This window comes from Cynara cardunculus (genome assembly GCF_001531365.2).
Source record: "Cynara cardunculus var. scolymus isolate 2C chromosome LG 9, CcrdV1, whole genome shotgun sequence".
In the NCBI taxonomy this organism is placed as follows: domain Eukaryota; kingdom Viridiplantae; phylum Streptophyta; class Magnoliopsida; order Asterales; family Asteraceae; genus Cynara; species Cynara cardunculus.
In genome coordinates, this window is record NC_037536.1 from 16,763,565 (window position 1) to 16,776,957 (window position 13,393).

Consider the following 13,393-nt stretch of genomic DNA (forward strand, 5'->3'; position numbering starts at 1 on the left):
TATATATATATATATAGGGGAGCGATCAAATGAAAATCATTTAATTTGTAAAAACCGTAAAAACTTCATTCACCAATCATAATTTTTCATTTTGTTTATTATTATTTTTTTGTAATTATGAGAGGTTGATTAATCATTTTTATTCTGGAGGATATTAATCATGAATAGTATCATCTTCATTATTTTAATTTTAGAGAAATACATGAAACAGTTTCATTAAAATTTCATTAAGTAGTATATGAAACAATTTCATAACCATATATGAAACAACTTCATCAAAAAAAGTATTATATGCAACAATTTCACAAGATTAAACTATTTCATGAAAAAAATTCATAAGATTAAGACAGATGAGAGTAGTTTTTACGGTTTTTACAAATTGAAATGGTTTTCATTTGATCGCTCATATATATATATATATATATATATATGGCTCATTTAAGGGATAACTAGATAGTTTGTGGTAATCGTGAGATCCAACCTCAACTACAAATCACATGTTAAATTAGGAAATTAATAATTTTAATTTAAAATATTAATTAAGGACATTTTAGGCATTTTAGATTTCCCCTCTTAACTCTCTCTCTCTCTCTCTCTCAAACACTTCTTCTCTCCAATGAATACCATATCAACATATGATACACACTGTGAGAACTAAGAACTTCTAACAGTAAGACACAAACACAATATGATACTCACTATGATACCACTGAACCCGCTATGATACAAATTGTGATATCCAAGAAGTTTAATACACAATTTCATTGTGATACTCTGATACCACTTTATTACACCCAAACCCTACCAAAAATAAACCCACAATCAAAATCCAAAACGATCAGAAATTAGATATGTGTTAAATCTCAGGCGTGATCTAGGTTAAGGCTCCGATCAGAAATTAGAACCAGAAACCGAAATTGATCTAGGTGTATAGAAATCAGATCTATGTGTAGAAATTGTGATACACACTATGCAATTGTTTAATATGATGAAATTGTTTTAAATAATTCATTTCAAATATTATCATCTTCATTCTATTAATTTTAGTAAACAAACTTCATTAAAATGAAAAATAAATGAAACAATTTAATTTTATTTAGTATATAATTTTTTTTATTAAATAATTTAATATGGTGAAATTTTTACTTAATGAAATCTTATGAAAGGAGAAATATTGTAACATACATTTAGAAAATTTCAATAAGAATGGAATGCTAACAATAACATTACATCATTTTCATTCAACTTTAGTGAATTGGTCCAAAAGAACCAAAGAGCACGTACTGATACTGATTAGACATCAACGATCGATTATCGAATCATCAATTGAGCTCGATGCCACACACATTCAACACACTTTTTTTCACACACACCAAAAGGATGTACGTGGAATCACAATCTTCAATTGATTTATAAGCAGACATTAATTACACAGTTATAAATCAAAAAACTCGTGGCAACGCACATACCGACTATATATCCCCCGGCTTTCAAAAACCCGATCGATACCGGCCCCTTCGCCTCATTCAAACCTGGCATTTACTCTATCCTGCTTTCGGTATGGTTTCTAGCATGTAAATACTATCGGGACTGTATAAAAGGGACGCAGATATGCATCCGCTGGCTGCTACTCTAACCTGCCCGTTTCATGTTTAGCACTAATCGAAGATGCACCCGAAAATCGACGCAGAGAACTATGTTTGAGGGCTAACAGCGGAATCAGTTTGTGGGAAGAGAAGATACGGCAAGTCTCGGATTCGATAACCATTTCCCCAAAAAGAAGCTAGGCAGAGTCCCATGATCGCCATTACAACCACCGAACATGCTGGCGGAACGGCTTGGCTGCTGCCCAGAAACTGCGTTGCAAGAAGTCCGGCCAACGTGGAGCTCTGCATTCCCGTGCATAAAGAAATCGTTCGGCTTACTTCTTCCTCTTGCCTAGTCACAACAATATCAGGAAATTCAAAAACTTAAATACAAAATTCAAGAATTGAAGAAACCCATTTGCAAATTGGTAATTGTATCAATGACGCGAAAGAAACAAAATGAATGTCATGAACCGAATGGTCACTGCAACAAAATCAGATTTACAGTACACCATTTTGCCAAATATGACTAATATCTTGTAAAAACAAACGTCCTATAAAAATACGTGTTCATAGGAACTTTTAAGAAAGCCTATAGAACGGTTTATTTCAAAATGGCTTAAAAGTACTTGTTAGGACAATTCAAAAATCGTTCAATCAACTTCATACCTTTACATAGGACATATAAAACAGTCTATTTGGATATTGATACATATAGGCTATAGCATCCTATAAAATGGATTTTGTTATAGTGTTGTAGTGACGGAGTGTGAGATCCCACATCGATTGGGAAAGAGAACAGAGGTTGTCTTACTAGGGACCGGATACCTCCTCTATAGACGTGTTTTAAAACCATGAGTCCAGGTGTGGAAAAAGCAGACAATATCTTGTACGATTGGTCAGGGATGTTACATGGAGGCAAATTCAACAGAAACATATAAGATTGAACGCATTACCTACAAAACGGAAGTTTGGTAATCCAGTAACCAACAGTAAACGCCACAGCGTGAAATGCCAAAACCGGCCAAATCAACTTGAGACCCTCTGCAGAAAGAATTTGGCTCCGGTTAATCGCCAGAGGGCTGCCAATACAAATGGAAGTACAAAACATAGCCACAAATGGCATCACAGGCTGAAGAACAGATACAACTGGTTTTGCGTATGTATTCAGTGCTAACCCAAGTGTAACCGGAAGAAGAACAACCTGAAATTAACAAACAAAATACCAAAATCAGAAATCAATCAAGTTCATAATGCACACCAGGTGTTTGATATTTGATACCTGCAAGATTGATTTGGACATAGCCACAGCATCCACAGGGACAACCGATCCAATAAGAAGGCCGGTTAAAAGAGGGGTAAAAAGAACAGAGGCGATAGTACTGGAACTCGTTAAAAGAATGCTCAAAGCGACATCCCCTTTGCCCAAGAAGCTAGCATAGCTCGATAACTGAGCGCCTGCAACACACGACATCAATACGAACCCTGTGAAGAACATTGGAGACATCCCGAATGATGTTGCCACAAACACCCCTAAAGCCGGTTTCAAGATATACTGAGCAAGAAACCCCACAGATAATGGTAACGGTCTGCAAAATAAATACACAAATCAAACTTCAAAACCCATCTCATATTCTCATGAGAATATGTGAAACCCCAAAAGAGCCCTTGGCAGAAAAGGAGGTTCAAACATATATAGAGAAAAAATGGACCAAATCTACCCAATGTAGGACCCTAACACGCCCCCAACGGAGGCTAGATCAGGAAAGTTTTGTCCTTTGAGTGTGGAGAAGGGGATAGACAAGTACATATTGCCCCCAACTTGTTGAGTCCATGCCTCCTGGGTGGTAGACCTCAGCTCTGATAACACGTGAGCGTAAGTGAAACCCTCAAATCACTCTTCAAAAGAGTGAGTAACAAAAGGAGTTCAAACATATAGAAAGATGAAATGGTCCAATTCTAGCCAACATGACTCTAACACTCCCCCTCCAATGGTGGCCAGACGGAGAAAATTTTGTCCCAAAGTGTCAAGATGAGGCTAGACAAGTATAGATTGCCACAAAATGTTGAGTCACTGACTCTCTAGATAGTGTACGACCATGGCTATGATACCGTGCTAGTATATGTACAACCCTGAATCACTCTCCAAAAGATTCCTTAACGAGAGAAAGGGGGTTCAAACTGGTCCAAATCTAGAAAGCAACCATTATTGAGAGCAAATGAGACTGAACAAAAGTTGACCTCTTGAAAACAAGCTTGAAATCTTCAATCGAAAGCTTAATTCCAATTGACAACATGATTCCACCAAGAGCAGGAGCATAGAGTTCTTTGGACACCCTGCAAATCTGACTTAATCAAGCATGATTCATGACAGTAACTTACCCAAAGATTCTTTTCCATTAAATTATTCATCAAAAAGCCCCAAAACAACAATTAGTAACAACAATTGGATTAAACAAATACTTACTATAATGTTTAGTATTTTAATGGCATCGGTTCATGAAAAAATTCTAAACCCCTTTTTTGTCGATAAAAAGGAAAAGTTTAAAAGTGTGATTAATAAACAATTGATTACCAGGTGAAAGTTAATGGCTGAGTTAGAGCAGCAATCGCGGTGAGCGCCACCACAAATGGAAGCATCGCCGAGAGAATTTGGGAAACATCAGTTTTTACTCCGTCGATGGATCCGGTATTAGGGTTGGTACCGTAGGACAGTAACATGAAGTTACCTTCTCTTCTATGCAATCCAACTTTTCCGATGAACGGATACGACGTCGAGCATGCGGATGCCGCGGAGGCGCCGGCGGAATTAGAAGAGGATTTCCGAATTACGGGAGAAGGAAAACGAGGGGTTTTATTGATAGGTTTTAAGGAGATGGAATTGGGAAAGCAGAAGAGGGGTTTGTGTATTGAAAGTTTTGTGTGTGAATTTAGTGGCGCAGTTAGTGAAATGTAAGGAATTGATGATGCCATTCGTGGGGAGAGGGTTCTCGCCGGCGGAAAATGGGGTTTTCCGGCGAAGATAATGGAGGGGACGAAGACGAATGACGATAAGACGATAAAATGAATTCATTTAATATTTAAAAAGAGTTAAATGCAGATTTAGTCCCTGTACTTTGTTGAAATTAACGACTATCGTCCTTACAAAGACATTTTAACGAAACAAAACCCTTTAGTTTCGTTTCTAGAGCAAATTGGGTATCTACTACTAACAACTGTTAAAAAAGTTGGTTAGTATGAGGGGCGTTTTATTTTTAGATGAATGTCCCATCAACAATTACGTAAAAAGAAACTTTGGCAGCAAATTCTCGGCATAAACACAATGATTTTCTATCTTCGACAATGTCTAACAAACCATAGCGATGACCCCTATCTCTGGTAGCCTATCCTCGACCCTTCCTTAAACCTTGTTTCCATTCTTCATCTGTTACAAATTTTGACCACATTGAATGAATCAAATTCTTTCGCTCGCTTTCATTTACTGGAGATGGAGATCTATTGTGGAGTCAAATACTCAATGTCGAAGATGGCTATGGAGCCAACATCTCTAGAACGATAAACAAGGAGGGGTGGCGCTACTGATGTATGTTCAGACGGTGAGTAAGAAGAAAAACTGAGAGAGGGGTGTTCTGCCGAAGAAGAAACCAACGGCAAGGGTGGCTCATCGACGAGGGATGTAAGGAGCAGTTCTTGGAAGAAAGGGAATGGGACAAGTGACATGCCTGAGTGTATGTTTATAGTTTATAGATAATGAGACAAAAACATAGAAAGACCAAAATAACCTCACACTAACAGAAACTTTTAACAGCCGTTAATATTAAGAACTCGATTTGTTGTAAAAATGAAACAAAAGGACCCTGGTTCATTAAAATTTATTTATAGAGACGATAGTTGTTAATTTCAACAAATCATAAGGACTAAATTTGCATTTAACTCTTTCTAAAATTAGATGAATTATTTCGGGGTTTAGTTGGAAAATTAGAATCCTAGTACATGAGAGAGAGGTGTACACGTGGTTGATTTTAGTGGTTTTCAAATAAAAAAAATTAAACAAATTACTTAAATATATATATTCACAACCGTTCGTAAAATATCAGTCAAAATTAAATAAATATATCTTTAAAAAAAAATAATTACTTGTATTTTGTTACAAATTCTTTTATATTTATTACCGATATATATGGTTTGATTTGAATATATTCAAGGATTTTAATACCATATTTAGTTTTATACAGAAATTACAATATTATCTCAAATAATTAAGGGGTTTTTTCACTTTCGAATAAGCATCACAAAATTTCAATATTTTTATTTATCTTACTGAGTAATATATTCCGGTAATTTTAAATCTTTACGATGCTTATTTAATAACTAGAATGGTACTCGCGTAATACAGCGAAATACATCTTAATTTTAATGTTTCGTTTTATATTTTGGTTTTATAGATGTTATAATGCGATTTTATGTGGGTTTGAAAAAAAATAAAATGCGATTTTATAATTTTTTAAAAAAATAAACGAAATTAGTATTAAATTAACTATTTAAAAGTTTTTGTTTTTGTGTAATTTCTTTAATTCAATTTTTTTTATAACTAATTGAAGTTTAAAAACGAACTAATTTATTTTTGGTTTAATCAAATAATTTTTTAAAGATAATAATTAAGTATTCTGTTAGAAATCAATGATTATCTTTGATTATATTTTAAATTTTTTATATTTAAAATGATGTTTATCATGTATTTGATTATTTTTATCTGCAGTTAGTTACACGAATTCAAACACGGAGCTTTAATAAAATATACTCATTCACATTCTACTTGTAATCTTGAATTTCAAGTAATATGCATCAATAAACAGTACTTTATGCATAAAATATTGTTTTTAAGAATTTTTGTCAAACGTTTTATATTATAGTATAGATACTAAAAACGTACTCACGCAATGTTGTGAGATATATCTCGATTTTAGTATTATATGTTATTCATTTGTTCTGTCGACATAATACGATTTTACGTGGTTTTAAAAAACGATAATATTTTTATTTTGTAATGAAATATAAATTTGAATTTTTTTTATTGATATTAGTATTAATTTATTTTAAAGTGTCTGTTTTCTATGTAATTTATTTAATTCAATTTTTTTAATTTAGATTTAATAACAAAGTAATTTTTTTTGTTTAATAATATAATTTTTATAAGGATGATAATTAAGTATTATCTTAAAAGTCAATAATTATCCTAATTATATTTTAATTTTTTATATTTAAATTGAAATGTTTATCTTGTATTTGGGTATGTTTATCTGCAGTTAATTACACGAATTCAAAAATAAAGGTTTGGTAAATTGTATCTACGCACAATTTACTTGTAATAGTGAATTTTAAGTAATATATATCAATAAACATCATTTCATACATAAAAAATTATTTTTAAGATTTTTTGTCAAATGCTTTAAAAATTGATATATTTTTCCAATAGATGTTTGAATAAGCGATCCCTAGGTTTCACTATAAACGATATTGAATCACTTAGATTCCAATAAGTTTGATAATGTAACGGTCTGTTTGTTTTTTCAAAATTACCTCTTAATACCTCTGAATTTGATTTGTTCAAATGTTTGGGTATTAAGAATGTTTTATTTCTAAAATAAGAGTTTAAAAGCTCTAAATGTTCTCTAGGATTTTACGTGGTAAACGTATCCCTTAATACCTCTTAATCTTAATCCACCCTCTATCAAATGGTTGTATTTTAGGGGTTAGAAGATATTTGTTAACAAAAACTATTTATCTTTTATATTTTTGCACTAGTTTGAACGATTCAGATTTCAAATGTAAAAACAAACAATCTTAATGATCTAGATTTCAAATTTCATGACCACCTCTTATAAATCAAAAGTGAAATTAGACTTTAGCATCTCTAAAAAACAAACGTCGCCTAAGAATAATGATAAGACTTTTCAAACCGATTTTACATATATGTTAGTTGCAACGTGTCACCATCTCTTCCACTAAATCATCTTCTCTCGTTCTTGATTGGGATATTCCAAGGCATAGTACCTTTTCTCTATTATTTCGTAATAATATTAGAGCATCTTTTACAGCTTCTCTTTTGAAAATGGAGATTTTCCGTCAATATTTTGATTCAACAGCTTTCTTAAAACTATCTTCAAAATGGAAAAAGAAATAAAGGGTTTTTCTCAAAATATGGAGAACACCCTAAAAATCATTACCATGTGAGACAACCAATAGGAAAACTTTGAAAATAAATATTTACAGTGAGAAATAATATTTTAATATTATAATCAATGTTAGGTTCTTTAAACCAGAGAATCTGTTGAAGATGAATGTATTTCTTTTTAAAGATTTTGACTTTTTGTTCTCCATTTTAGATTTTTTTAGGTGTTCTTATTATTACTAGCAGTGTACTCATGCAATGCACTGGATAAGCAAAATTGAAATGAGACAAGAATCACTAGGAGACTATAAAATAATGACAAGCTAGTTCTTCCATTTGGATTTTGAAATTCAAACGAAAAGTAAAAGAAGAAGGTAAATGATATTGGAGCCAAAGCATCGATAGAGTTAGACCAAAAATGTGAAAGCAACCAGAAATTTTAGTCTCTTATGAAGACAAAAAGGGTCAAAAGCTTTTAAAGAATTCAAAACATGCATATAATGCTTGTATATTGTGTTTCAATGGTTATTTATGTGTAAAAATAGATGTTGAAGAAAAGAAAGTTGTATAGGGAAGAGAGAAAATAAATTTTATACCAAATGGAAGCTTTTGAGACTATTGTAGAAGAAAATGGAGTCTAGGGCTCCGTTTTTGGTTGTGGTGAAAAATCAGTGTATTAATAAGTTATATATCATGCATACAACTTTGTAATTAAGAGATTTTTTATGTTGTGCTTTAAAAGTTTGTATTCAATGCATTAAAACTTGTATTTAAGACTTTAAACATATATATATATATATATATATATAGAGAGAGAGAGAGAGAGATGAGCGTTCAAATGAAAACAACTCTCATTTTTAAAAACCGTACAAATCACCCTCATACGTCGATTTCATTATTTAATCTTATAAAAAAATTCATGAAATTGTTTAATCTTGTGAAATTGTTTTATATAATACTTTTTTTGATGAATTTGTTTCATATATGGTTATGAAATTGTTTCATATAATACTTTTTTTGATGAATTTGTTTCATATATGGTTATGAAATTGTTTCATATAATATTTAATGAAATTTTAATGAAACTGTTTCATGTATTTCTCTAAAATTAAAATAATGAAGATGACAATATTCATGATTAACACCCTCCACAATAAAAATGGTTAATCAACCTCTCATAATTACAAAAAAAATGAACAAAATGAAAAATTATGATTGATTGAATGAGGATTTCACGGTTTTTACAAATTGAGTGATTTTTATTTGAACGCTCCCATATATATATATATATATATATATATAAAGAGAGAGAGGAGCGATCAAATACAAACCATTCAATTTGTACAAACCGTGCAAACCTCATTCAACCAATCATAATTTTTCATTTTTTTTGTAATTATGAGAGGTTGATTAATCATTTTTATTGTGGATGGTGTTAATCATGAATATTATCATCTTAATTATTTTAATTTTAGAGAAATACATGAAACAGTTTCATTAAAATTTCATTAAGTATTATATGAAACAATTTCATAACCATATATGAAACAACTTTATAAAAAAAATTATATGAAACAATTTCACAAGATTAAACAATTTCATGAAATTTTTTCATAAGATTAAACAATGAAATCGACGGATGAGGGTGGTTTGCACGGTTTGTAGAAATTGAATAGTTTGCATTTGATCGTTCCTATATCTATACTTATAATAAATAAATAACTTGGGTGACACATGTCATCTTCTGGTGAGTTGGTTTTATTGTTTTCCCGCCTAAACACGTATCTAGACACAATTTACATTATTTGTTCAATTAGACTTATTTGAATGTATCTAAACACAATTTACATTAACAGTTCAATTAAACTCATTTGATTGACACACTACTAAAAAAATGTGGTTTTTCCAATGACAAAATCTATCGGAAAAACAAGTTTCCGACGGATATTGCCGTCGAAAAACCACCTGCCGCTAAATGCAAATTCTGTCGAAAATCCGTTGGTAATGTTCAAAGAAAAAGTTTTTATTTATATGTTTTTCCTTCCAAAAATATATATTTAAAAAGTTCAAAATTTACGACCGATAATAATTTTTATAATAAAAAGGTATATTCCGACACAAAAGAGTTATATTCCTTCAGAAATCCGTCGGAACTTATTAAAAAAAGTCTTTTAATTTTTTTTATAAAACATATTTTTTTAAAATAAATTCCGAAGGAATATAACTTTTTATTATAAAATTACAATCCGTCAAAAATTCGTTGGAATATTTTCTTAAACATATTTTTTTGGAAGGGAAAAGAATAAAAAAAAGTTTGCTTAAACATTTCCGACGGAGTATAATTAAATATAAGAACCAATTAAAATCCGTCAGAAATTTTAATTAATTAACGCTAATTAGTTTATTTCAATAAATTAGACCAATTTTGTGACGGATTTCCGACGAATTTGTGACAGTATTAAATAAGTAAAAAACCGTTACAAATCTGTCGAAAAACCGTTGCGAAAGTTGTAGAAATAAAATTTTATTTAAAAAAAAACTAGTGACGGATTTGTAGGGGATTTGTGTTGGACATCGACAAAAGTTGATTTTTCTTGACTATACAAAGCTTTGAAGTCTGAAAAGTTTTACTTCAGAGTTATTTCAAAAGTACAAGTCTGAATAGTCGTTCTAAATTTATTTATAAGTTTAAATTCAATTTACTGATATAGTTTTATTTCTAAATTTAATTTTATTATAGGATTAACTTCATATTAACTAATTATTGATATAGTTTCATTTCTAAATTCAATTATTCAGAGTTATTTCAAAAGTAAAAGTTTGAAGTAGCATCGTACTTTCGATGATCATTCATATTTGTAAGATAAGTTACTGACATGATTTAATTTTTTCAAATTATCTTATATAATACACGGAATTGAACCTATATATATATATATATATATATATATATATATATATATATATATATATAAAAGAAGATGAATCTATATATTGAATCAGAAATGTCCATGCTCGATAATAAGTTGAGGTGCATTGACATCACTTGTCAGCCCCCCATCATGAGATCAGATCTCTCCCATAGAGTAGCTTTTTTATTTGTTTGTTATTTTGTTAAAGGTACTCAAATTACCTTTGTACCCTTTTCCAATTAAAAAAACACCTTTTAATTACAATAACTTGATTAATTGTATAACATGGTTGAAATTGGTTTTCTAATGGGGTTATTTATAAAAATAACCGGTTTATATAATCTTTTGTCACAAAATAACCACATTTTAGAGGTTTTGCCAAAATAATCACCCAGATCGTCCCCCGGGGGCGATCCGTACACAATGGGGCGATCCCGGGTAAAAAAAAAAATCCTCAAAAGTCGAGATGACTGTTCACCTCGTTGACTGTGTTTGACCTCGCCCCCGGGGCGATCCGGGTATAAAAAAAAAATTTGATTTTTTTTCTAATACCAATTTCACTATAAATACCAACCTCCTAATTCATAATTTTTCACACATTCCCTTCCATTTCTTTTCTCATATATTTTACTCTCACAACCTTTAACCCATTAAACACAATAAACCATCACAACCTTTAACCCACTAAACACAATCTACTATCACAAAACATGAAATCACGTTAAAGTGATAATGTTTGTGTGTATCTTCGAAGTGGCGGTTTATTTCAAGATATAAATGGTGTTTTAGAGTACCTTCCGATAACCTCCCCCACATGTGCAATACGTTTGTCTTCGCCAATAACGTATTATGGGGTCGTCAAACGTGTGACGAAAAAGTTAAGTTTACATGGTCCTTTCAATTTATTTTTTAAAACGAATATGTTATATCAGTTTATGGACGACGATGATGTGGTAATCCTCCACAACGCCATTCGTCAAACTTTACCAGAAATGTTGACACTATATGTTGTCGACAATGGAGGTAAATATGCATACGGGTTTAAACCCATACACATATTTACGTTAAAAAAAGCGATATAAACGGCACAAAAATTGAAACTTCGTATTTTATACGTAAATATGCGTACGGGTTTAAACCCATACGCATATTTACGTACGTATTTATACGTATATACAAAAAAAACACGGGACGTCATAGAGTTGTCATATCATCAAAAACCGCCAAATCAGATATAATGTCTGATTTTTTCTCCAAAAATCAACTAAATTTTTTTTTTCATAACCACAATTATCATCCGGTTATTTTATAAGGAAAAACCGTGAAATTTAAAATTAAATACGTAAAAAGACACACTTTATGTATTTTTCAATTTTTATTAAAAACACTCCTTAATTGTTAAATAAAAAACACAAAAAAGTTAAAATTTGGTTTAAAAAACACAGAGAAAAATAATTTTTGCTTCTTCATAATTATAAAGATTTATTTTTAAACTTTTTTCCATTAAATTTGGTTCTAAAAAAGTTAAAAAATACAAGTTCAATGTTATAAAAAACACAAAAAAAAAAAACACGGGTGAACAGTACGGATCGCCCCCCGTACAGTACGGATCGCCCCCAGTACAGTACGGATCAATCCGGGGGTGAGGTCAAACACGGTCAACGAGGTGAACAGTAATCTCGACTCTTGAGGAATTTTTTTTTACCCGGGATCGCCCCCATTGTGTACGGGGGCGATCCGGGTGGTTATTTTGGCAAAACCTCTAAAATGTGGTTATTTTGTGGCAAAAGGTTGTGTAAACCGGTTATTTTTATAAAAACCCTTTCTAATATGAATTCGGATTATGTGAGATCAAGGGTTTTTCGTGAGATTTGTAAGATCAATTTCTCAACTTTTGGATTACATCTACAATCTGAACATTCATAATCACAAAATTGCCACGAGACTTCTCAATAATTACAAAATTACCACCGTGCAACTTTAGATCATTAGATCATTAACTTATAAAGTTGATAAATGAACATAAATTGGTCTTAGGGGTCTCACGAAAAACCGTCTGTCTCACGTGAACCCAACCCTTTCTAATAGTATATTTATGTATGTATTTTACAAATCATTAAATAGTAACATATATTTAAGTAATATGTATTAATAAACAATACTTTACGCATAAAAAGTGGTTTTAAGAGTTTTTGTCAAATATTTTATAATATAGTATAAATTATGTGTTTTAAAAAAGCAATAATGATTTTATTTTTCAATAAAATATAAATTTGAAGACAGAGACGGACCCAATTTTTTTCCAAACGGTGGCACCGTTTGATTATAAGAAACAAATATACGAACTTGGGTCTGGAGTGGAATGAAAGCCTTGCAAACCAACTCTACCAAATAAAATTTATTCTCATTGTAGTTTTAAAATACATACAGTGACACACAACAAATTAATACGGTTGTACCTTTCACGAACCTAATTTTTTTTACCTTTCGACGGAGGAATAATACGGTGGCACGTGCCACCTATACCACCAAAGTAGGTCCGTTCATGTTTAAAGATATCATAAAAATTTGAAAAAAAAATATATATCATTGTTAATATCAAATCAACTATTTAAAAGTTTTCATTTTTATGTAATTTTTATAATTTATTTTTTTATATAATTGAATTTAAGTTTAATAATGAAATAATTTATTTTTGGTTTAATAATATAACATTTTATAAA

General features: G+C 31.0%; 1 protein-coding gene across 1 annotated transcript; it reads right to left on the reverse strand.

The window, feature by feature from the left end:
- Positions 1 to 1,433: 1,433 nt before the first annotated feature.
- Positions 1,434 to 4,622, reverse strand: LOC112518387 (probable sodium/metabolite cotransporter BASS3, chloroplastic). Its single transcript, XM_025126061.1, has 5 exons — positions 4,162 to 4,622; positions 3,828 to 3,923; positions 2,869 to 3,175; positions 2,543 to 2,790; positions 1,434 to 1,938 (listed from the first exon to the last, which is right to left on the reverse strand). The coding sequence occupies exons 1-5, from the start codon at positions 4,557 to 4,559 to the stop codon at positions 1,695 to 1,697; spliced, it is 1,293 nt and encodes a 430-aa protein (XP_024981829.1). The 5' UTR covers positions 4,560 to 4,622; the 3' UTR covers positions 1,434 to 1,694.
- Positions 4,623 to 13,393: the final 8,771 nt, after the last annotated feature.

Excerpts from the sequence above, each read along its gene's own strand:
- LOC112518387 (XM_025126061.1), bottom strand. The coding sequence starts at position 4,559 with ATGGCATCATCAATTCCTTACATTTCACTAACTGCGCCACTAAATTCA. Across the intron at positions 3,924-4,161 it reads CAGCCATTAACTTTCACCTG|GGTGTCCAAAGAACTCTATG; the intron begins GTAATCAATTGT and ends TCAGATTTGCAG. Across the intron at positions 2,791-2,868 it reads TGTCCAAATCAATCTTGCAG|GTTGTTCTTCTTCCGGTTAC; the intron begins GTATCAAATATC and ends TGTTAATTTCAG.